The sequence below is a fragment of the Setaria viridis genome, chromosome 1, assembly GCF_005286985.2.
Source record: "Setaria viridis chromosome 1, Setaria_viridis_v4.0, whole genome shotgun sequence".
Lineage (NCBI taxonomy): Eukaryota > Viridiplantae > Streptophyta > Magnoliopsida > Poales > Poaceae > Setaria > Setaria viridis.
In genome coordinates this window covers 41,204,309-41,229,030 of record NC_048263.2, presented here as the reverse complement: position 1 = coordinate 41,229,030, position 24,722 = coordinate 41,204,309, and the positions used below count along the sequence as shown (strand labels likewise).

Sequence of the window (24,722 nt, the reverse complement as noted above, 5' to 3'; positions counted from 1 at the left end):
GGCAACCTATCGATCGATCGAGAGTATCTCGAGGAAGTAGATTGGTTGTGGGGATCATTGGATCTAGAACTCGAAGGTAAAAGCGAGGACACAAAACACGGATTTATACAAGTTCAGACCGCCAGAGTAGCGTAATACACTACCTCTTGTTTGGGGTGTTGTATATTGCACCTTGCGCTTGGATGTTGTTTGATGTTGAGGATTTGATCCTCTGTTGTGATTCTATGAGGTCTTCGCCTACCGATAAAGGGATCCTGCCACTGATATGAACCCGCTAGGGTTGATTCCCGATCTTTCGATGAGAGGTGTGGGATAACTCAATTGGTGGATGGAGACGACGTTCACGGCTCGACTACAGCCTTCCAAGCTGCGCCTTAGCAACCGATACACCACCTCCAATGGCTGCCGCGATCTTGTGGAGCGCGTCACCCGGCCACTAGGGCACTCGTCCTACAAGCAATCGAAGAACAAGTATAACAAGCAACTCAATTGCAAATATGGAGATGGAAATCAATCTGAACTCACAAAGTTGAGATTCTGAATCGAGTAGAACGGATGGTCTAGTCGACACACACGTCTACAAGGAAGTAGCAATGGCTAAACTTTCAACAAAAATAAAACCCAATCTGTTTGTGGCGACTCTAATCCTTATTAATACCTAGGAGGACGACCAGGGGGGTGTTAGGGTCGTGCTCCAACCCTAGGACATGTCCCTAATTGACCCAACTTGATACATGGCCCATTGGGCCAAAATAAAGCGACGCAGCACCTTTGGACAGAAAACCTCTCGGTATTATTTTGGTGATTGCGGCCACCTCAGAATAGATATGAATATGAGTTCAGATCCATATGAAAATATACTTCATAAGGATTTCAAGGAGTACTTGAACGTCCAAAACGGAGTCCGGATGAGGTCGTGGCGGCTGTTGCAAGTTGACACAGAGTTGCAGTTCGAATCCAGCCCCAAAACGTGTTGGATTGGAACTCTTTTTTTCCTTGGGCCAAAAGTGACGTGGTGGCCTGGTGGAGGACGTTGGGAATACTTGTACTTGGCCCCCAATCTACTTCTTTGGTCCTCCATACCTTCCATGTGTGTTTAACACTATTTTTATACCATGTATGTATTTCTGAAATTGACAACGAACACACATCATGGTGCAACATCAATTCATCAAATGTATCAAATACAATCATGGTAAAGAATTATTTCACCTGTGAATCAAAATTTACTAATATGGTTGTATCCGAACAGGTGATGTCCTCATCACCTTCCATGTGTGTTTAACACTATTTTTAATCCATGTATGTATTTCTGAAATTGACAACGAACACACATCATGGTGCAACATCAATTTATCAAATGTATCAAATACAATCATGGTAAAGAATTATTTCACCTGTGAATCAAAATTTACTAATGTGGTTGTATCCGAACAGGTGATGTCCTCATCAATCCTGCCCTCCTTTATATACTCCAGGGGGCGGGATTAATAGTCGGTTACAAGAAGGAGTTCTAGTAGGATTACATGGTATGAGTCCTAGTAGAATTATAGAGGAATCCTAGTAGGAATCCGTCTTCTTCCTTCCTTACGGGTACTGGGGATCTATCCCGATAAGCTCCCGAGTGCTTCATAGTCGAATGCAGCAGCCTTCGAGTACTTTTTAGATCCTTGCCGAGTAATTTAGTGCTTCTCGAGTACTTTGTCTGGCTGAATCTTCAAAGTTCTTCAAAGCTGCCATGAGCTATGATGTGCTCAAGCTCTTGATCATCTTGATTTTTAATCTTCATCTTTGGAATGTGATATGGAAGGCGGCGGAAGTCGCACTCCATATAGAGTAGCCCCCGAGCCTTAGGTTGAATCGAAGAATCAGGCTAGGGTCAATAAAATCTTGAATCTTCTTTTTTCATCTTGAAAAAAATCAACTGTTGGGTGTAGCTTACCAGCCCCCGAGCCTTGGAATGATTAAATAATCAATCCGAGTATCTTTAGTCTTCATGCAAGTCGTCTTTCAAGTAGTCATTTGGCATCCAGCCCCCGAGCTTATGCGCCACGTGAGCTGTAGAAGCCACGTTGAGTAGTTATTTGGCGCTTAACCCCCGAATTTGGAAGTTAGCTAAGTCATTGGAGATGTTTCGAGTAGTAATTGGCACTTAGCCCCCAAGCTTGGGAGCTAATAGAGCCATTGGAGGTACGCTGAGAGTTCTGAAGAGTCGTCGCCGAAGCTTGACCTGCAAAAAAGATATGCATACATTATGTAGCATATTTGTAAAATTTTGAAGATACTACCAAAATTTATTCAGTGATGAATGTAAATGATTTGTGTCGTGCTCTTGTTTCTGCCATATTTTTCCCGAGTAGTTAGCCTATTACATTTAGACTCTTAATCACTGTTTAGCCATTGCCACTGCGTGTGAGTTCTTTGTCTCGTGTACGCGTACTAGCACTGCTGCTACGGAGATCTTTGTTTCGCGTCCTAACATTTAGACACGACAGAAGATTCGAGACTTTCACGAATTAAGGTGTGTTCTACTCAAGGATATTAGTGACCACTAAGAGAAGACAGTGAAAATAAGTAGTTGACATAGTTGGCATTGTGATAAAAAAGATTGCGCGATTGCGTGTAAAGTGGTCATTGAGACTTTTCTGCTTTTTTGGCGAAGAAAGCGCGTGTTGCCGCGCATAAGATGAGTGCCTCCTTAGGGTGTAGCCGCTGCGAGCCTCCAGCACTTAGTGCACCAAACCCATGGCCATAGCCTCTAAAATTCGATGTACCAAGCCTGTTGGCGAAGTTTTTGAAACTCAGTGCACAAAATCCGTGGCTATAACCTCCGTAATTCAGTGTACCAAGCTCATGGCTGTCGGTTAACATGTCTAAGAATAATTGACAAAATGTAGCTCTAGGAGGTAATTTTCGTCAAGAGGTGTACACAAAAAAGTACTCAGCGCGTTGCCCTGCATGAAGGCGAAAAAGTTATATAAAATAATTAAAAAAGTGACATAGCTTGATCGTGGACGATTGTCGACGAAGCCGTGTCGATGGTTGATAAAGCCAATTGGTTGGAGTTGATTTCGACTAGTTGTTGATCATGTGGAACCCACCCTCGACTAGTTTTCTAGTCGAAACGAGGAGTCGAATTAGACCATCCTCGACTAATTTTCTAGTCGAGACGAGTAGTCGAATTAGTCGTCGGTGACTTGATGCGGCCGGACGTCGGGTAGCAGTGTTTGCGTACATTTTCTATGTACGTTAGGCTATGATTTTAAAGTTTTGTGGTAGCCTTCCATGTGCGTGTAGCACAAATCCCTCAAAATTCTTTTCAGAGAGTAGTCGGAACTGATTAATTGTCTCAATCCCGTGCGACTATAACAGATCTTTATCATTTTGGGAATTATAGTGTGGGTCCCTCGGTCTGTCAGATCTCCCAACTCGAATCGGATTTATCTCTGCCTTCATCGACAAGCCGCATGCAGCAGCCTGCGGCGGAAACCGACTCGATTTTTGACTGCAACACGGAGCGCATCGATTCTATCTTGACGTATATTTGTCTGCTCGGAACTCTGACTCAACGACTTGCTTCTTATCGAGTAGATTGATCTTGATGATGATGTTCTTCAAGCTCGCCCGATGATCTCGACGATCACCCCCGCGCAGATGTCGGTGTTTTATACCCGGCAACCTACCGAGAGTATCCCGAGGTATTAGATTGGTCGGTGGGGGATCGCTGGATCCAGAACTCGGAGGTAAAAACGATGACACAAGACACGAATTTATACATGTTTGGACCATCAGAGTAGCGTGATACCCTACGTCCTATTTGAGGGTGTTGTATATTGCGCCCTGCGTATCGGTGTTGTTTGGTGTTGAGAATTTGATCCTCTGTTGTGGTTCTAGGAGATCTTTGCATGCCGATCTAGGGACCCGTACCCTCCTTTATATACTCAGGAGGCGGGATTATTACTAGTCGATTATAAGGAGAAATCTTAGTAGAATTACATGTATGAGCTCTAGTATAATTATAGAGGAATTCTAGTAGGGTTTTTCTTCGTTCCTGGCGGCTACCGAGATCTATCCCCGACACACCGTGCCTCGTATATCCACTGGAATTCGGTTGATCATCCTAAGCCAATTGGGTTCGGTTCATCATCATAAGCCAATTGGGTTGTGTGTCGGCCGGCCTAACCCAAAAACAGCCCATAAGATACGAGGGCCGGATGGAACATTAGAGCCCTCAGGCCCGTGTTCAAATGGGCCGGACCCTCACTTCCCTCTTCCTCTCCTCCGTAGCCGTCCGGTCGCGCCGCCGCCGCCCTCACGCCCATCGCCGCCGCCGTTCCGTTCGCCCCCTCCGACGAGCCGCCTCCCCTTTATCCTCGCTCCCTGGGAGGAAGCCGCTGCCTCAGGCTGCGACCGAAGCAGATACCAACACCCCAATTGGCTTAGCAACTTGGTGCTATTTAGCGATCCGCACAACTGGTGGTCGCCACCGATGGCGCCGCCCGCTCTGCTCCGCGCCGCCGCAGCCGAGCTCCGTCGCCGCGGCCGAAGGTCCCCTCTACCCCTCCCGGCGCTCTCATCGCTCCTCTCGTCGCCTTCTCCCCAGAGCCCAGCCTCCAGCTGCCCCGATCCTAGCCCTCTCGCCTACCGCCGCCACCTCATCACTCTCCGCCGGTGCCCGCGCCCAGCATCAGCATCCGCCTTCGCCACCGAGTTTCCTTACAGCAGGATTCTGCTCCCAAGCCACTTCTCGCCCGCGTCACCCCTCTCGACCTCATCATCCTCTTCCGAACCCGCGGACAAGGCCTCGCCGCCGCCGGCACCTCTAACGTGGGTGGACAAGTGGATCCCGGAGGCGGCGCGGCCGTACGCTATGCTCGCACGCCTCGACAAGCCCATTGGGACCTGGCTCCTGGCATGGCCCTGCATGTGGTACGTTCTGTGTTGTGTTCTGCTGCTTCTCACTACTGCCATTGTCATGCCTCGCATCTGCATCCTTCTCTGTATTCTCAGTCAGTAGGACAGCTTCTTGAGTCGGTCCATGCGTCTAACTAATTGTAACGAGTTGCTCTCGGCCCTCATTAGAGTTTCAATTCAGGTGCTTAGGATCTCCTGCAGTTTAGGAAGAACAGAACACATGCACATTGGTTCTGGACTTCTGGATAAAAGAGCAACTCGAAGTTTTGTTCCCTGTTCATACACTGCCATCATACAGACTAAAGTTGAGTCTTTAGCAAACTCAGACTAGTCCGTCAGTACAGATTTTATCTAAATGTTATGTTGGTCGGATGGTTTTTTGAACATCAGGCTTCTGCCTTGTGTCTTGTGAACAGGATGAGGATTTTGTATCTGTCTGTTGTATGCATGTGTTGCTTTCTTTGACATTATTAAATCAATAGCAAGTTTACCTTCTGTGTTGAAGAGAGACTCAAACCTTTGCTTCGCAGGTCGATCACAATAGCCGCGATGCCAGGGCAGTTGCCTGACTTGAAAATGCTGGCACTCTTCGGATGTGGAGCTGTCCTCCTCAGGGGGGCTGGTTGCACAGTGAATGATCTTCTTGACCGCGACATTGATAACAAGGTAATTTTGCCTTCTTTTTTTCCTGAGTGCACCTTGTACTTTTCACTAAAATAAGCACATAATTAAGTGACCAATGAATTCCTTCTGGATATTGCATGCCTTTATCTGATGGCATATTTCTCCACAGGTTGAGCGCACCAAAAGCAGGCCTTTTGCATCAGGTGCTCTCACTCCTTCACAGGGAGTTGGCTTCCTCGGGTTTCAGCTTCTTTTGGGACTGGGCATTCTTCTCCAGTTGAATAACTACAGGTATTTAAACTCAATGCTTCTCTGGCTATTGTAGGTTTGCAGATGCGTTTAGCGTAGACTGATGTATTTTGACAGCATTAGATGTGTTTATCCTATCCATGCTCCCGCAATACTTAATTATGATTTTTGACAGAGGAACATTATGAGCAAATGCTGGAATATGTAGGGACTATTTATTTTCACTCTTTTTTCTTGAGGATAAGCAGGATACTTATATTCTGCAGCTCAATTTGATGGAAACTGCACTCGATTAGTCAACTTAAAACTGTCCATGCTGTTTGTATCTTGTTTATACGATAAACTCACTATGCCTGAGGCTATGCCTATGGCCCTGCAGCATTAGTCAACATGTTCTGGGTTTGTATCCAAAAAGGTTGTGGTACGTACAGTAGTCCAGTTGCATTTTCTTGATTGATAACCAGGAAAATTGTAGGCCATCCTGCCTGTTATTTCCTTTGCCAATACAGAAAAGAATATATATAGAAGCTACAATATGTGCCTGTTGATGCTTGCATTACAAGCACTTACAGTAATTTTATGTCATTTTTTCTGCATGTAGCCGTATTCTCGGGGCATCTTCACTTCTTCTGGTCTTCTCATATCCCCTGATGAAGAGATTCACATTTTGGGTGTGTATTGTACATACGGAGGTTGAGAATACGATATTCCTGCTTACAGGGTGTAACAGCTTAATGTTTCTTTCAATTCATTAATAACAGCCTCAGGCTTATCTTGGCCTGACATTCAACTGGGGAGCTTTATTAGGATGGGCTGCTATTAAGGAAAGCTTAGACCCTGCAGTCGTCCTTCCATTGTATACAGCTGGTATATGTTGGACACTGGTATATGATACCATATATGCACATCAGGTGTTTCAATATTCTCATTCTTTCATATTTATCCTTGACAAAGTGTTTGTTTTAGGTTGATGTGATGTCTTATACAAATATTTCTATCCATGTACATCTCAGGACAAAGAAGATGACCTCAAAGTAGGAGTTAAGTCCACAGCATTAAGATTTGGAGATTTGACCAAGTACTGGATTAGTGGCTTCGGTGCCGCTTGCATATGCAGCTTAGCACTCAGTGGCTACAATGCTGACCTTGGTTGGTTTATAGTGTCATGCTTTAGTGAAGAATAGTATTATGTTTACTTATATTGACTCCAGACCTCAAATCATATTGGACAGGATGGCCCTACTATCCTTTTCTGAGTGCTGCAGCGGTACAGTTAGCATGGCAGATTTCAACTGTGGAACTTTCTAACCGCTCTGATTGCAACAGGAAGTATGTTTTCCTTGTATCCAATGGTTATTGGCATTTAAGACAATAATGTGGCTGTTGATGTTTACAATCCTATGAAAGCTTATTAAATTTTTTGAATGGGTTCTGTGCAGGTTTGTGTCCAACAAGTGGTTTGGAGCTTTAGTGTTTAGTGGAATATTATTTGGGCGTCTTGTATCATGATGGATTGATCAGGCGTGCTGCATTCCATATACTGATGGGTTCAACAGAAACCTAAACAGTTTTGAGCCCTTCACTTTGTGGCCTAGCAATTGCAGCGTGGTGCAGAATGGACTTTGTAAGCTACATCTTGGCATGGCTTATGCTTTCATCCTTGCTAAATTGGTGTTTTGACATAACCTTTGCTTCTGAAGCAGGCTATTTTCCGAGCATTTCATGGTGGTGCTCTCCACCTCCTGTAAACAGTTATCAGACTAGGGGTAGGAAAATACATTGATGTACAGTACATTTTTTGTATCATTGTGTACTGTTTTATATTAAAGGATCAGTTAGAGCATCCTCCTTTTGTCACCTCTAGATAGAAACAGCTGTGCAAAACAATTTTTGTATGAATCCAGACACACAATCAGTTGATTACACATTCATATTTTGGAGAGATGGGTTGTTTATCAGGTATTATCAGTCGACTATGAATTTATTATGTTTTGGCAAAGTTGCGAAGGCCACTCTTTGGAGTGTCAAATTTTGTGTATGTTTTGGCCATGGTTGGGTATCCTGCGATGGCCCGGGTACATTTTACCATTGACAGGGTTGGTTGAGAAATTGTGTGGAGTCTGGAACGGCAAATTGAAGTGGTTGTATGACAAGTATTGTCCGGCAAAAATGTTGTTTGTGTTGAGGCTGACTGGAATCACCGTCTTAATGCAATAATGGCGTGGTTGGTTTCAGTGTTACGAGGAGTTTGATAAATAAGTGAAGTCGGGAGTGAGAACTTGCTCCAGACAGGTGGTGGCTGACCTGGAATGAACGTGATTATGTTTGATAGAAGAGAAGAAGTTTCTTGTCAAATTTTTAGTTGATCTGCATCGCATCGAAAAGGGGATGATGCTAGCTTTTTTTTTTCCTTAAAAAAAATATGCTAGCTCATACTAAGTTGTGTTGAATCCATCCATGGAACTCTCTACCAGGACTACAGGCCAGTCGCATTGCACTAATGAATGAATGATGGAAATTAAGAATGAATGGTATCCGCAGCATCCTCCATCAATCTGCGCTGCTGTTTCTCACCTACTGGCTAGTGGCTATTTAACTAATGACTCCGTCCATGTCGGTGCCAACCGGCGATCACCGTACATCAACAAAACTCAGACACCCTAATGGCGTCTGCGGTGACTAATCAGCCGGCCATCACCATAACGCCATTCCTCTCATCACCTACTCTGCCTACAAGCGCTGCTCCCAAAATGCATCATCCCCAGTCCAAACTTAACCCATCAACCTCCACGCTTGCGAGAGCGCCTCTTAGGCTCATTATTCACGGCGGCAGCTTCATTGCTCCCTTTGCCACCGCCTTCTTCACTCTTCGGATCGTCTCCTTGCGACACTTCACCACTTCAGCGACCGCCCTGCCTTTTCAGCGGCGGTGGCTTCTCATCAACAGATTTAGCTACGTTGCTGGCCTCACCAGCCCCGCTCTCCAACCTGCGAGATCAATCACAGCGTCATCAGTCACCAAAATTTTCTCCAGCTACAAAACCTTTACAGCGAAAAAATATGACTGGCCACTGTTCCTTACCCTTCTGAGGTACAAGGATCCAAAAAGTTCACAACTTCGTTCAGAGCATGAAGAGCCATCTTCTTGATCTGAAGACACCATGTTGGGCTCCAGGTTAGTCATCACATCAGATACCAGTATACTACTCCATATCACTGGAAATGCACAACTAATGCTAACCTCTAGTTTATCTTCGTTAGCTTTGTGGGAAGAAGGAAGTCGTCTAAACTCCCCAGTCAACTTGACACACTCGCCAATGTTTTCAGGGGAAACAAAGTCCAGTGCAACTTTAATGCAGGACTGCACAGATGGAGATGGTTTCATCAGTCAGAACGATGATGTTTGATCCCACACCAAAACGAGAGAGAGAGAAAGCTAGAGCTGGATTGTCACGGCGGTAAAGATCTGCCACACCTTCAAATTTCTCACTTGATGAGGACATCCAGCGGGAATGAAAACTGCTTCACCAAGCTTCTGCTCAAATGTCCAGGGTTCAACACCTAAAGCAAGGAAGCCAACTGATGAGAAGGGAATGCCATCTTCAGATCTTAAGGCGTCAGAGAGGGGGGTTAATCTTTCTAACCATATTCTTCTTTGAGCTTTCTCTTATGCTCTGCAGTTAAGTAGAAAGTCTGGTCGTGAATCGGGTGAATAACCTGCCATTTAACATGAACAGTAATTGTTGGTCAGCATAGAAATGTAAGAAGGAAAAGTAGTTGTTCTTTAATGTCTGTGACAAGAAAAAGACCTGCTTCACTGGATTGCAGTGAATATGCCGGAACTCTGACGAATGCTTCCTAAGATAATCTTGTAATTTCTCCGAATCCTCTCTACGAAAAATGTCCCATAAAGCACCACCAGTGTTCTGTTGCTCTGAGCCTTCCCCCACGACAGCTTTTTCTTGAATGCCTTTAGAAATTTGTTTTTTATCAGTGCCATTGCAATCAACCTTTTCAGGTTTCTCTTCTTGAGATTCGGTGCCAACTTCATTGAGAGTTCCACCTCTAAATCTCTTTCCATGCTGTCCCATGCCAATGTCATCTGAACTGAAATGGCATCCGTTATGCGTCTTATGAGATGTGTTGACCTCATTACTGCGATCTGGGCACTGCTCTAGTTTACTTCGTGAAACAGATTCAGGATATAACACTTCATCCCTTGTATCGCCTTCAGAATCATCAGGTGGTAAAGCATTGATATCCAAACCTGCATGAGGCATTCAAGGAATGCCATAAAGCTTAAAAAAACAAAATAACTCAATTATTACCAAAACTAAATTTGTGCTACAGACCAGTAAAACTGCATTTATTGGCATCATTGTCTTCCCTACTATCACGTGCTTCATCAACAGCTTTATCCCTGTATTCAATTGGAGATTGTGATAGCCTAAGCTCCATGCTGGATTCTAGACCCCCGTATAATTCCTGAACATCTTGCGCTCGCATGGCTTTTTGGATTTTTTCAATTTGGCAAAGATTAGTCTGACAAGTCACTTCAGCTGTGTGTGTTAAGATATTTACCTGGTTAAATCACACAACATTCACAATCAATATCGATAAGAAAATAAGAACTATTAATAGGTCAGCAAATGAACTGGGTATATGGCAATGGAAAACATCTGCTGGGAGAGCAAGATATAGAAAGTGGACAGGTTACACAGGGGCCTTGCTGAAGTCAATTTTAGTCAGCACTAAAACGACATCTAGAACAAAAAAGAACATAGTCACTAATAACCATAACATACCGCGTCAGACATGTCACAGTGAAGCTTGGTCACAGAATCACCTCTGCCTAGCTCTTTGTGAAACCCATAAGCAATGTAAGTTTTGGGTCCAAGATCTGGCTTCAAGACACCAGCAGGAAGCTTGACTGCGAGATTTAGCGGACCATATCTTGGATCCGTATACTCAGGAAATGGTAGTGCGCTAATAAATTCAGCACCATGGCGAGGCAGTCGCTTGTCAAAGGAGCTAGAAGGAGGCCAGTCTTTTAGCTTAAGCATCTCAGGCCAGTGAGTCCTAGGATGAGCTCTGCCTGTTGTATATCCCGAAAAGAACATATGTATGTTAATTTCCACCTGCAACATATATGCATAGTAAGAGCCTGCATATAAGGCTGCAAAAGAAGGAAACAAGACACGTCTAAATTCAAGCAGAGACTCATAAATATCCCTATTAAAAATGAGAACTTCAATTCAAGCAATGAAGTTTGCCACTACTATTATAATGTGTGTTCTGTTCTTCTGGACACAAACGTGCACACACCTTTAGTTAGAATATCACTACGCGGTACTGTCTTATATATTTGTCATAATTTGAAACTTTTGTATACAAGACAGATGCATATGACCAGCACAATATTAGAAAAAGGAACATATTGCCCAAAAAAAAGTTTTGTCGACTTAAACACATTCAGGAATAGAGTTACCACCTCACACCAATCAAGGCAATCTATTGCGACAACAGCAAATTGCTCATCTTCTGCTTTGCCTTTGGTTCTTTCCCGCAATGCCCGCCACATTACCATTGGCTCCCAACTCAGACCAGATGTTAACTGAAGGACATCAGAAACAACAACTGGCTCACCCTTTGCCCAATGCATCTGAAAGTGCGCTAGGTCATCATCCTGGATACCAGTAGCAACAGGACAATATAGGAAGTTACCACTTGACTCCTTCCTGTTAGCAGCCTGTCGTACTGACTTACTGTCAGTTTTTATCTTGCCTGAATGATCAAAGCAAGGGCACCGATCACTTCTTCTGACCATTGCTTTAGCAAATGTTTCACTCCTATGAACTTTGTCAGCTCTATCTTCTAGCTCAGCAAGCATCTTCTCTGGAAACAAACACTTGAGGTCCAGAAGTGTACCACCACAGCCTCCTATTTCCTTTGGTGGACAAGGTATGCTACCATCACTCTTTGCTTTCCAGAGCAGCAGATGGTTATTGGGCTTTTCAACAGCAGCCATGCCATTGTAAGAATCACCATTCGAGGAGTTCTTATGCTTCCTCAAAGAGACTCTTTTATCATCATCTTTTGACTTATTAATCTGGCCAAAAGCATAATCCCTACCTCTATCTTCAGGTGGCACGGTCATCACCTCTTCTCCTCCTGGTATCTCACCTTTGCGAAGCTCCTTGCAGCAGTTAAGGCAAAGGTCATAGAAACAATTCTTGCAGCTTCTATGAAAATCAACTATAGAAGTTCTACATTTATTGCTGCAATAGAGCAAAGGACAGGTTACATGCCAGCCATTAGATTTATCACATAAAGTAAACAGGGAAATAGGCCAACCAATAGACACGGTCATCTAGGTCAAACTCAGCTTGTTCCACCTTTATATCATTCATTGAAACTCCTGTTCATGAAACCAGATGGGCATTTAGGCAACGGCAACTATTAGTCTATGTCCCAAGGCCACAGTACCATACCTTGTATTTTAGCCTCTACTTCCTTCTCCTCCATCTGCTCCTGTCGCAATTCTCTCATCCAAGGAAGCAGCAAACTTACAATATGACATGCGTAACGAAATTGATTTTCTTGAGAAATCTCCTTTTTGGGAGGCTGGTCACACAGAATGGGATAAGTCACTAACAGTGGACACTTGAAGATAATTTGAATCCATACAACGTAAGCAGATGAAATACAAATATTGTAATGGGATGATGAGATGCTAAGTGTGTACCTCTTCAACTCCCCTCATCCGTAGGCATGCCTTGCAATTACAGTTTCTGCGACAATATGGGCATTTCGCAGCAAATTCATCTTCTGGCAAATTAGGATACCTATTTACAAGAACAGTTTAGAGAATTTTGAATGTTGTGCAACACACAAGATGAAATAACATGGCCATGCCATTTGTCAATAGCCAGTGAAATGAAAGCATTAGAAAGAAAATGCTTCCAATTTAACGTATAATGTTAGACTAAAGCAGTTCAGTAAAGCACAAAAAAATTAATGCCCGTAGGAAACATTGGGCCATCAGGACAAAGGGTGTGCTAGTCATATATGTAACTGTCATATCACAAGAAAAATGTATAGATGAGCAATCCAATCAGTAGGAAACAAGATTGAGGTAAGTTGACACACCATAGTTCTATGCATGGCACACAGAATCGCTTTTTCTTGCATGACTGACACCAGACCACCCTTCCTTTGTCTTTCCTCTGGCATTGGTGGCACATGAGGGCATTTTCCCCCGTCAATATAGTCCTCCCTACCTAGATAATTTAAACAGTAGTTGAATTCATAAAAATAGCTTGAAACCAATCCATAAACAACATAACACCAGGAAATGAGTAGCTCACCATAACATTTGCATTGCATTTTTTATCCATGGTGGAGGGGAGCTTCTTTTCCTCTTTATCCATGTTTTTCAACTTTTTTGTGATAAATTCTTTCCCGTCATCTCTTCTTTTACGCTTCTTTGCTGTCTGAAATGCCTCAGCATTACTCTGTTAAGTAAAAAAATGCTAAGCTTGTGACATTCTGATTTAAATATCTAGCAGAAGGTGACAGACTGGATTTGCAGTATCCTAATACACGCGGAGTACTAGCATCACCAAAGATCAGATAATAAAATGCACATCTTTCAGGGACACTAAGTTATACCAGAGTACAAATGTCTGCAGGCACAATGGTTGGTAAGTAGAATAGATGCACACTGCACATTCCAACCTTTCAGGACAAAGTTCCCCATTGTTTGGGTAGGAAACTTGGTTTCATATTGTAGCTATTGAGTTAAAAACAATAAACTATAGTCACAACTAGTAGAAACTTAAAGGTTGATTTAGCTGTTGCAGAGGATAAAGGGGCAGCTGTGTCTGAAAAGTAAAGTTTTTCTTCCTTTATACGTTGCTACAAAATCATTCAGAAATCAACTATTGCAGAGGATGACATGTAATATACCCCATTCATTTCACCGCTGCTTTTACCGTTGGAGAACTGGGCCTTACTATCCAGTTGCCCCAATTTCGTCTTGCGGGGTCTTCCTCTCTTCTTCCCAGAATCACTGCTTTTAGGCCTTCCTCTCTTCTTCCCCGAATCACTGCTTTTAGGCCTCTGGATGACTTGATCATCCGTAGTTTCCTCATCGTCCTGCAGGCAAAATAGCAATCGGTCAATTCAAGCTCAACCCCCAAAAGAATCAATCCGACAAAAATGTAAGGGGATATTTTTCAGAGAATGGGACCCAAAATGGAAACAAAACTAGCGTATATCTGTAGTAAATCGAGGCTTCTGGCAAAGAATCCGCGAAACGGCAACCGGGTTGGAGGAAAGCGTGCCGAAAACTAAGCTTTTTCTTCCGTCATACATCAGGAACACAGGGAAAAAATATTTAGAAAAAATTGAGAAATCAATCAAGTTCTCAATCAAGTGATTGACTGACCAATTGCCCGAGAAAACTGCATCGTTCCTTATCGGCATTGTCAATTGAAATATAAAAATGAAATCGCAGGGGGTGGTAGTGGAATGCTTGAAGTTCGTCACGCGATCAACAGAAACGGACGAACTAGATCGCAAAGCAAATGAGCATGCGCGCAAGAAAAAGCACTAGTCCGGTACATATCCGAGACGGAAATGAAAGGGAAAATCGCTCAAAGCGATGACGATGATGAACCCGGTCCGACCGAAAGAAGCCGTTGGTGTCAAGGGGAGAGAATCTGCGCACCTCGGTATCGGTGTCGCGCTCGTAGAATGCGTTGGTCGCCGGCCTTCTCTCCCTGAGCACCCTAGGCCCCGCCGCCACCCCGTGCCCTAGATCTCCGGGGCTTATCGCCGGCGACGCCAAGGCATGGTCGCCGGTGCGGCGGCTCCCCTTGGTCCGCGCTTTCGGCTTGGGCGTCTTCTTCTTCTTCATCTTGAGGCTACCTTTGGGCCTCCCCCTCTTCCGCTTTGTCTCCTCGCCGCCTACGGCCGCGGGAACCTCTTCCATAGTCCCCGCGTCAACCTCGATCCCCTCCGTATCCTCCGCCATGGATTGGTCGAGTGTTGCCGTGGAAGGAAGGAGGCGCCGTCGATGCAGTAAAATCCCCCACTCCCAGCAATGACCGCCGGCGTTTTAAGCCGGCGCGTCGTGGATCTTTTTCCCGTTCCGCTTCCAAAACTTTTGAGGATCTCTTTGGAAATTGACGTGCCTTTTGAGTTTTTACAGAAATGACCTGACCTCTATTTGAACCAAGTGCACGTGTAGCTTTGATCCCGTAGACTGGTAGAACCAAGGTTGAGAGTGTGTGTATACAAGAGGATGTTTTCGTCTTGCCATCTTGAGTTATACACATTCTTACAGGTTTATGAGATGCTTGCTACGTGAGAGAATAACTTTTGGCGGGAAACTTTATTTTTAAACTCAGCGTAATTGCATGCGCTGAAATGTTATACATGGATGAGAGACTCAGGACCAGTTTAGCACTGCTCCGCCTGGCTTTGGCTCCCTCTGGCGATCTACTGTTCATCGAAGTCTTTTTTTTTCTCTCCTCTCCCTCCCCCCCACAAAACCAAGAGGAGCTCCACTTACACTCCTGCCACCTACAGTGGCTGGAGCTAGGAGAGTGCGGCCACACGGACTCTCAATATACTTTGTGGAACAAGTTAGGAGGCTTTGTGTGTTTGCTTGCACAAAGTACACCACATCTCATTTTCTTTTTATTCACCGCAAAACTAAAGAAAAGGAAATACTTTTGCATGCACCTCCTCTACCCCAAAACTATAGTTGGTGCCCAACACATGGTAGAACTACTGTAAAGTATTAAAATGATGTTGCCTAGGAGTGTACGTTTTGATGTACAGGATAGTGTTGAGTAGAGGAGGTTCAATCGAAAGGTATATGCAATGCTTGAGCCTTGGTATCATTGTTTATAATATTCTTTATTAATGGACATGCATCCACTTTATAAAAAAATTCTGTTATACTAAAGTTTAATAGGTGGTAGCGTGTACATAGGCTGCATTATGTACACATGCTTTGCTTTGACTAGCAAGATACACACAATCACTTTTGATAGCCATGACATAGATCAACAGACACGGTAACTGCTAGAATCCAGCGGGTCATGTTAGAAGCAAAGATGATAACTTGTATTTGTTTCACAATAAGAAATGTTAAAACTAGGCTGATCAGATGGGGTTATGGTTTCGACGCTATGGAGAATCTGTGAAAGGGAGTGGGTGGGAAAAGGTGAAAAGATGGAGGAGGCGGTAGCAAATTGCTTGAGGGGTGGGGTTTGGCGGGGTTTTTTTGTGGAAACAAAAGAAAACCCGCCCTCCGTGTGATGTGATAACTCACTGACAGCATGGCCCCACACGTCAGTTGGCAGGGATGGAAACGAAAACAGGGGGCGGCTGCCTGTTTTTTGCGTGGGGTGGCGTGTAGCAGCAGCTATCTTTCGCGGGCTGGGCTGGCTGGGTTTTCGAATTTTGAACGGCCCTGCCCTCCTCCCTCTCACGGCCTGGCCTGCCCGGGAAGAGGGTAATACGTACGCCTTCCCGAAGCGAAAGCGGTTTCCCATTCCCCCACGCAGCCGCCTCCCGCAGCAGCTCCAGCCTCCACCAGTCCACCGGCGGCGGCGGGCAGAAATGGTTTGGCTGCAGTACACGGCCACCCGCTCGCAGCGGGCCGCCACCGCCGGCCTCTTCCTCACCGGCGTCGCGCTCATCGTCGCAGCCGCCCGCCTCTCCTACGCCAACATCGAGCCGCAGCGCGCCAAGGCCGCCGAGCGCCGCCGCGTCCTCGAGGCCTTCATCCGCCGCAAGCTCGGAACAGATCCGCCGCCCACCAAGCCCTAGCGCCCGCGACCTCCGATCCGTTCCAGATGCCCGGGTACCCGGCGCCGGTCTCCCTTCCCCTTGGGGACCTCGACTCCCCCCATCATTCTTCTTCTGTACATGACTACTAGTACTACCTAGTGCGGTACTGCCCGTGATGCTTAGTAGTCGTAATTTCCATTCCATTGGGATCACTATGTGCGATTGATTTTCCGTTGCTACTACCAACACTGTTAATTAATGCAACATGCTGTTGGAATTCTGCTTACTCACGACCTTTCACTTCGCATACATTGTGCAATATTGCTTGTTTGAAGTTCACTGTGATTTGGCGCTGTATCATAATATCATTCAGTGCAAGCGCCTGTTTCAAGTTTCACGCCTCCAGCATTGTTCACTGAGATTGAATTTTCAATCGCATCGGTGGACTATGTTCCAGATATTTCAGTACCAAATACTTTACTACCAGAGGACCAGTACCCATAATATTACTCAAACTCTAGTGCCTTCAGTTGCACACTCCACCACAACTCCTTCATTCGAAATATTCCAAGCACTCTGTCATGCATTATGTTGCTATTATATGACCTTTTCACTACTCGCAATGAAATCAGGGTTTGATATGTGTAGCAGCTGTCTCGACTAGGTCTTCATGTTTTCAAAATAAGGGCATGTTTGGTTGGCGCCTAACCCACAAACACAGTTCAACAGTAACTGCAGTCCATAGGTACCATTACCGTTTCTGATTTTGTAAATTTAGTTCCACTTCCCACCACGTGCTGAGAAAATTTTACGCTGTTCTTTTTCTCTCACACAAGATTATCTGTTTTGGCTTATGACTTAATGCTATGCTGAATTAGTTGACCTGATAGTTGATACTCCTCCAGGTGCTATTACGCTGAGTGTAAGTCAACATGATGGAGATTAACTGCATATTCCAGGAATCGAGTCGACATCATAACAAGAAGCACATTATTCTAGGAATCGAGTCAACATCATAACAAGAAGCACATTATTCTAGCAATCAGCACGTGCGGCTTCTCAAGTTCCTAATTTAAGTCAGATTGCAACAACTGTCTTGAGCTTTTGGCACTATATAAGCTTCTGATTGCACTGCCATGCATCTGGAAGCATCTTTTACTCCATGTAAAGATTGTTCCAGTGAAATCTTTGGTTTTTGTGACATCTATTTTCCACAACTTGCAACGATGACAGCAATTTCTTTTATAGTTGCATCTCATTCAACTCCGTAACTTAATCTCTGAATTCCTTGAAATAACTTATTCAATTGTCTTGTGCTGTGCAGGGTCTGCTGGAGCAATGTCATTGATGGTATCTATGCTGATAATTTAGGCTTGACCAGAAAATAGATGAAACGGTCTAAAGCTAATCCAGGATCATTACATGATTTACAGAGTAGTAGTGCCTTTATGGTCCCCTCAGGGCTCAGGTCAGCAAGCATTTTTACACGGTTTACAGAGTAGTTGCAGTCAAAATTCTCTGTCACCTATGACTAATATCTGACATGCTATGCACTGCATGTAGGATCATATTTCTGTGTTATTTCCACGCTGTTTGGCTTCAAACTGGCCAAGCATCTGGTAGGTGGTAGACTTGTTCAGATGGAATGATGAACTTGTCCTGCTGGTAAGTGAACATCTACTGGCTAACTGCTGCAGGTGTCTGGTACTAGTAGTAGTATTGTTTCTTGTTTGAAATTCTTATGGTATTGTCTGCTTGCATCTGTGGTAACAGATTATTTTCCTCATGTGTGTCATCCATAGATTGGGCTCTGATTATTTTCCGTGGTCTGTAGAGAAATTTTAATATTTCAACCAATTCCTGGAGGATCTTAATCGGTTCTGTCCAGACACAGACAGGTGAGAGATAGATAGGAGGATTACTAAAAAAAAAATCCCTACGGAAACAGGCCTTTATGGGTTGGTGGGCCTGTTCCTTTCTATTCACTTTCATGGGCCCAGAATCTGCACGACGATAAAGTAGGACCAACGTCTCTCATTTCGCGAGGCTTGGAGAGAGAGAGAGAGGTGCTCGGCTGGGCCATTTCATTTCCCTTGTCCCACTGACATCTCAATCTGCCTCCGGCAGAGCGCAGCAGTCTCAGCTGGTAGTACAATAATTAATGACAGATAATTACGTGTGGTAATCTATCTAATGGTTCACATCTGATGATGTATATAAAAAAAACTGTTGACGTTTGTAGCTGTGCCTTGGCTACCCTAGTCCTTTCGGCCTGATTGAATGTGCAATCCAATCTCATTTCCTGCAAGCAATATACTAGTAGGATTAAGGTTTGGCAGCTTGAAATGGGGATTTTGCCCACAATCAAGTAGGTTGTAGCGCATTAGATTAAGAGAGGCATGTCCCGATACGACGCAATATACTATGGAGCACGTACGGTGTTCGTGTGCCCTGTCGGATGGTATCCATACTCTAACCATGATATGCATACGTGATGATTAATTAGAATCATCCATGCATATACTGTAGTGGAGTAGAAGGCCTCATGCGTCGCATCCCATGCACACATGGTTTGACTTCGATGATCAGTCGGAGTAATTTGATCCCAAATGACAGGGATTAGAGGACCAAAAGTGTGCTCTCAGGCTGCTTGTCCATGGCCGCATCATTTTTGTGCTCAGGCTCCGTTGAGTACTGGCACGTAAAGTGGATTTTTTTTTTTGGCGCACATAGAAGCATCTGGGAAGGAATTTGAAGGCGCGTCCACACGGGCACTATCGCATAGAAAATCATGTGAATCTCAAATGGGGTCCAATTGATTTTGTCTTGACCCCTCGACGTACCTGCTTGCTGCTGCTAGCCGTCTTGTTATACAATATAGTATTGTTTTCCTTTTTAAGAAAACACACAATATATTGTAGGGAGCTTTGTTGAACTCTGGATTGACTTATCCGTGCCATGATGGTATGATTGACGCTGATGGTATGGAGCAGTCACTTACAAACAAGGGCCCCCCCTCCACAGCAGAGGAGGCACTGTATTTGTGTTTTGTGAGGTTGAAGACGAGGCTCTGATGAGTGACCCTAGGAAGGGCTGGAGACTGGAGTAGGGAGGGTAGGGTCCTCATTGACGGCACCAACGGATATCCGACTTGGCCACTTCGATATATTGTAGCGGTAAGAATGCATGCAACCGGTAAATTCCTTGTGGGGTAAGCCGGCTGGGCGGTTGGGGACACACAGCAGCACTGGCTGGCACAAGCGATTAGCCAGCCAAGGGAAGGGGCAGGGGGGACCCGATCGATCCCATGGTACGGGCTGGATGGCGATGCCTCACCCACCACCCCCATCATCAGCCTCTTCGCTTCAGTTGGGGCCAGCTGGCCTTGCGCGCGCGCTCTCTCTCTCTCTCTCTCCCCCTTTTGATTTTGCCGGCTCCCCTCCATTAGCCAGGACAGAGCTGGTTTTGGTTTCCGTCCGGTTTGGAATCGAATAACATGTCATTTTTTAATAAAACGAAATTATCACTCTCAACGTGCAGTTTCATTGCATAATTTTGTAGATAGGCTGCAGCATTTAATTCTCAAATATAGTTAGCGCGTTTGATTGGTACAATAAGGCTTCCTTTGGCACGGTTTAGGCCAAAGGAGTTTCGGCTTCACGCTCCAGTAATATGCACTATTTAGAACTTTGCGTTATTGTAGCACGAAGTCGAAACGGATACCGAGGTCTTAAAAAAAATAGAATAGAATTAGGAAGGAGGTGAAGCCGGCAAAAAAAAATTGACTCCCTGCAGGTTCGAAGTCCTCTGGACCGTACCAAACGAGCCCTGAGAAAACGCAACTCAGCAGCAGCTTGTGGTGAGATGCCTCGTCGTATCAACAGTTGCAGGCGCGATCCACCACTCCAATCCAATTGGCGGTTCGAGAATGAGCGCCTCGAGTCGAGTTCCTCCTTTGTGTTTGCGCTGCCTGCTAGTGCTGGGGCCTGCAGTGCGATCGTGTTCCATCATGGCAAGCCGACGTGGCAGCCCGAGCCATCATATCCAAACGTCGCGTCGCCTGCCACCAACAATATCCACATCCTGTGGCTGTGGATGCTGTTCGTGTTCTCCATCCATCACCAATTTCAGCATTTGCAATTGCATGCCGGGGAGAAGTTTCCTCAATGGAACAACACTACACTCATTAATTATTTAATTAATTAATATGCTTACCAAGAGAAGACTCGGCCAGCGAATCCTGGAAGGTCCCAGGTCGAGTCGCGATTCAAAACAAGTTGGCACAGCATCAGCATACCAAGAGGTCGACTTGTAACACATTCTGTGGGCTCATAGCTCCTCCCTCGTTCTGTAATCGTATTTTGTAAGGGGAAAAATGTCTAAGTATTAGCACATCTCTGGGTTTGTTCGGCTGAACTTATAAATCGACTGAAAAGCTGAAACGATCGATTTGTTGTGAGAGAAAAACACTATCATTTGGATATCGTTTTGAATGAATTGAGACGAGCAGGGAAAGCAACAGCAGTCAGCCATGCCTGGCCACAATTATATATGATAGTAAATTCTGGATTTCACACTGCCTCTGCCTGCCCTGTATTCTGGATTTTCCTTCCCTTTGAAATCCAATCACCTGCCTGGAAAAATACGAATAAGAACGGAACCGTCTCCCTGACATCCGGGCCGTCCTTGCGCCGGGGCCCATCAGTCATACACGCGGCCTGGAAGAGGCGAGGCGGGAGGTGGTCCCCACCAGCAGGCCATGTGCCGTCCCGTCTGTCTCCTGCCGCTGCCCTCAATCATTAGTCCTCTTCTTCCTCCGCCCGAGTCTGCTCTCCTCCGCTCCACCAGTCACCACCACGTCCTCCCTTCCCCCAATCCCTCCCACCAAGCCAGCTAGTCAGTCAGTCAGCCAGCCAGTCCCACCACTGGCAGTGACCCCCCAGCCAGCAGCCACAGCCCACAGCCCAGGCCTCTCCAAATTAGGGAGGGAGGTAGGGGATGACCACCAGGCCAGCCCAAGGGGGCGCCGCCGCCGACAAGCAGCTCGTCCCCGCCTCCAACGGCAACGGCAACGGCAACGCCCTCGCCGTCCGCAAGGCCCCCTCCAAGGACCGCCACAGCAAGGTCGATGGCCGGGGCCGCCGCATCCGCATGCCCATCATCTGCGCCGCCCGCGTCTTCCAGCTCACACGCGAGCTCGGCCACAAGTCCGACGGCCAGACCATCGAGTGGCTGCTCCGCCAGGCCGAGCCATCCATCATCGCCGCCACGGGCACCGGCACCACCCCGGCCTCCTTCTCCACCTCCTCGCCATCCTCCCTCCGCTCCTCCTCCTCCCAGACCACCACCGCGCCCTTCATCCTCGGCAAGCGCGTCCGCGGCGCAGACGACGCCGACGCGGCGGAGCCAACCGTCGCCGCCCCTGCCCCGGGATTCTGGGCGCTCCCGGCGCGGGCAGACTTCGGGCAGCTCTGGAGCTTCGCCGCCGCGCCGGAGATGATGGTGGCCGCCGCGGCGGCCGCGGCCGCGCCGGCCATGGCGGGGGAGGCGTCCGCAGCCAGGGTCGGGAACTACCTACCCATGGCGCAGGGCAACCTCAACCTGCTCGCCTCCTTCTCCGGAGGGCCAGCTCCAACTGCTGCGACCGCCACCGTCGGACGGGCCGAGGAGGAGACCGCACGCTGAGGATACTAGTCTCATCTGTCATCTCCACTCCACCACTCTAGGGTTTTATTTAGGGTTCCTTTCTCCGGTTTGCTTGCTTGGCGTTCGCAGCTCTGTGTGTGCAAGTGTCACTCACCTCAGCTCTACTCACTTCTGCCCTGGTTCTGGTCGTCCCAGCCACGTCGCCTTCCTTCCTTGCTCCCCCCTTGTGTGGGCTAATTGAGCAAGAGCACCTGCAAAATTGCTCCACCTTGCTCATGCCCTCAATTTCATTGGGGGGAAAAGAGGAGACAAAAAGCTTGCCCTGTTGTTTCCAACCCCACCTCAATTTCCTAGGAAGGTTTAGCCGCTTGCTCAGTAGTAGGTCTCTTGTGTCACTCCACCCCTGGTTGCAGTGCAGTTCAGTGTCAAGCATCCACAGCTAGTCCTTGTCGAGGAGCAAATCTTGTCCTGGTCATGGGGGGTGTGCGCGTGTGATAAAATTCTAGTCAGTGTGTGCTGTTGCTGTCGAAAACTCAAATGCAGTCTCCTTTCTGTTCGTTCCAACAAGAAGGGGAAGAAGACGACTTCCTCTTTGTTGGACAGGGAAATGGCGTCAAATTGCCGTCCATCTCTGCAGCAGGTGCATCAGCTCCCTACAGGAAGGCAGGTAGGGGAAGAAGAAGAAAGGAAGGACCTTTTCTTACCACAAACAAACAAACAATGGAGGCTGGCCCTGGCTGTGAGTTGTCCACTTGTTCTGCTCATCTGTTCTGTCTCCTTGCTGTCATTTTGATTGTTACCTTTTGTGCTCTTATCTGGATTGGATTAGTCATACTGCTTCTGCTTGGGGAGATTGAGAACACTAGCTAGTCTAGTAGTCATCAATTGCTGGTAGTAGGTAAGTTGAGCTCATGTACTGAATGTATGTATGCATGTATGTATCTATGTACGGATTGTTTGTTGATCAGGTCATGAATTAATGGACAAAAATAAGAATGGAAGGGGAAAAAAAAAGAATCATGAATGCATCTGTCTTCCTCTTACCATGGCATATATATGTCTGCTCATTACTTACTATCTAAAAAGGTCTGGTGTTGGTTGCTATGCCTCTGTCTTGGTCGCAAGTACTAAGTATGATGATACACCATAGCATGGGATTACCACCTTTGGATTATATATCATAGTACCATGGTTGCAAAATCTGGCGTCACGCAGTAGCCCTTTTAAAGGAGGGAAGAGAGGACACTGGTGGTGGAGCCAAACCTATTGGATTGGATTTGTCATCAGAACAGAACAGAACAGAACAGATATGCAATTGCAATTGGGATTTGTTTCGAAAAATTGCAATTGGGATTCTGGTGTGCATTTGCGACTGTGCTGGAGTTAGAATAATAACCTTGCATTGTGGGTCATGCATCTGGTCTGGGTGGCAAACCAACTTTTCATGAGGAGGAATCGTGTCTCTGTGATCGTTTCTTGCTTTGGTTTGGTTTGGTTGGTGTCACCGCCTTTAATCATCATGACCATCATCTCTCTCTCTCTCTCTCTCTCTCTCTCTCTCTCTCTCTCTCCCCAGTTTGCTGTAATGGTGTTTGAGTGGGGGGATCTCTCCCTCCTCTCTTATCTGCACCCCTTTTGGCTTTTTGCTCCTCCTTTTTCTTAAGGAAATCTTGTCACCTTTTGGATAAGAAGAAAAGAAAACAAGGGCAGAGACGAATGGTCAACTCTGCTTGCTGTATGTCATCTTCTTTATGCATTACTAGTACTACCAGTCCCTGTCTCTTGCACTGGCAGTATATGTGTATTTGTTCGTCCATGCCATGTGCTCTTGGTGCTACTGCTGCTTTAGCATCTCATTTTTCAATTGGAAACTTCTTATTTGCAATCCGGTTGCATGAGATGAGATAGCTGAACATCCTCGAAAACTGAGCTTGCAAGGTTCTGTCTATTGTGGGGAGTTTTTTTTTTGGAAAAACAAGAGAGGGAAAGGAGAACTATATTCCCCTCCTGAATCTTGTGCAAGAGCTTGCTTGCTTCAAATCAACAATAACAGTGTAACACTGTAACAGGTGTGTTTCGCATTGCTGCACTTGCTCTCGTTATGGTACAAAACACAGAGTACTTGTTTTGTGATTTAGTAATAGTCACGGATTATGTTTGGACAAGTGTGCAAATCATGTGGGCAAGTAAGGAACTCTTCTCTTTTGGGGATGGTCTAAATAGCAAAAAAAAAGGAGTAATCTGACTGGTAAGCAACTTTATTTTCTGGCCAATGGAAACAAAAGGAAAAAAAGGAGATGCATACATACAGAAAGGCTGTGACAGTCTGCTTCCCCAGCCAAGATTCTCTCTTGCAGCCCCAGGGTATTGCATCTAGCTCCTCTAATGCCTTTCTGACATGGATAAGTATGTTGCAGAGTGGATCATTATAGGTTTCATAGCATAGTATGGTGAAGAGCATGTTGTTTGAACAAGCAACTCTC

At 45.8% G+C, this 24,722-nt stretch overlaps 3 protein-coding genes across 7 annotated transcripts; 2 read left to right on the top strand and 1 right to left on the bottom strand.

Moving 5' to 3' along the window:
- The first annotated feature begins 4,238 nt into the window (after positions 1-4,238).
- Positions 4,239-7,752, top strand: LOC117841674 (4-hydroxybenzoate polyprenyltransferase, mitochondrial). Its single transcript, XM_034722137.2, has 9 exons — positions 4,239-4,929; positions 5,445-5,580; positions 5,708-5,829; positions 6,389-6,458; positions 6,549-6,698; positions 6,801-6,936; positions 7,020-7,116; positions 7,227-7,411; positions 7,488-7,752. The coding sequence occupies exons 1-8, from the start codon at positions 4,490-4,492 to the stop codon at positions 7,294-7,296; spliced, it is 1,221 nt and encodes a 406-aa protein (XP_034578028.1). The 5' UTR covers positions 4,239-4,489; the 3' UTR covers positions 7,297-7,411; positions 7,488-7,752.
- Positions 7,753-8,279: 527 nt separating this feature from the next.
- LOC117841672 (lysine-specific demethylase JMJ27) lies at positions 8,280-14,948 on the bottom strand. The gene is made up of 16 exons (XM_034722136.2): positions 14,519-14,948; positions 13,756-13,944; positions 13,155-13,301; positions 12,937-13,067; positions 12,533-12,632; positions 12,279-12,411; positions 12,142-12,205; positions 11,279-12,065; positions 10,593-10,925; positions 10,140-10,368; positions 9,597-10,054; positions 9,432-9,504; positions 9,263-9,348; positions 9,029-9,148; positions 8,870-8,937; positions 8,280-8,775 (listed from the first exon to the last, which is right to left on the bottom strand). The coding sequence occupies exons 1-16, from the start codon at positions 14,822-14,824 to the stop codon at positions 8,688-8,690; spliced, it is 3,312 nt and encodes a 1,103-aa protein (XP_034578027.1). The 5' UTR covers positions 14,825-14,948; the 3' UTR covers positions 8,280-8,687.
- Positions 14,949-16,631: 1,683 nt separating this feature from the next.
- LOC117841671 (transcription factor TCP7) lies at positions 16,632-23,290 on the top strand. Of its 5 annotated transcripts, XM_034722135.2 has the most exons (5): positions 16,632-17,338; positions 17,499-17,757; positions 17,918-18,061; positions 18,157-18,258; positions 19,515-23,290. In XM_034722135.2, the coding sequence occupies exon 5, from the start codon at positions 21,592-21,594 to the stop codon at positions 22,276-22,278; it is 687 nt and encodes a 228-aa protein (XP_034578026.1). In that variant the 5' UTR covers positions 16,632-17,338; positions 17,499-17,757; positions 17,918-18,061; positions 18,157-18,258; positions 19,515-21,591; the 3' UTR covers positions 22,279-23,290. The 5 variants fall into 5 exon arrangements, with proteins under 5 accessions (XP_034578026.1, XP_072146719.1, XP_034578025.1 ...); XM_072290618.1 differs by having other exon boundaries at positions 17,499-17,642; positions 18,157-23,290; XM_034722134.2 differs by having other exon boundaries at positions 18,157-23,290.
- Positions 23,291-24,722: the final 1,432 nt, after the last annotated feature.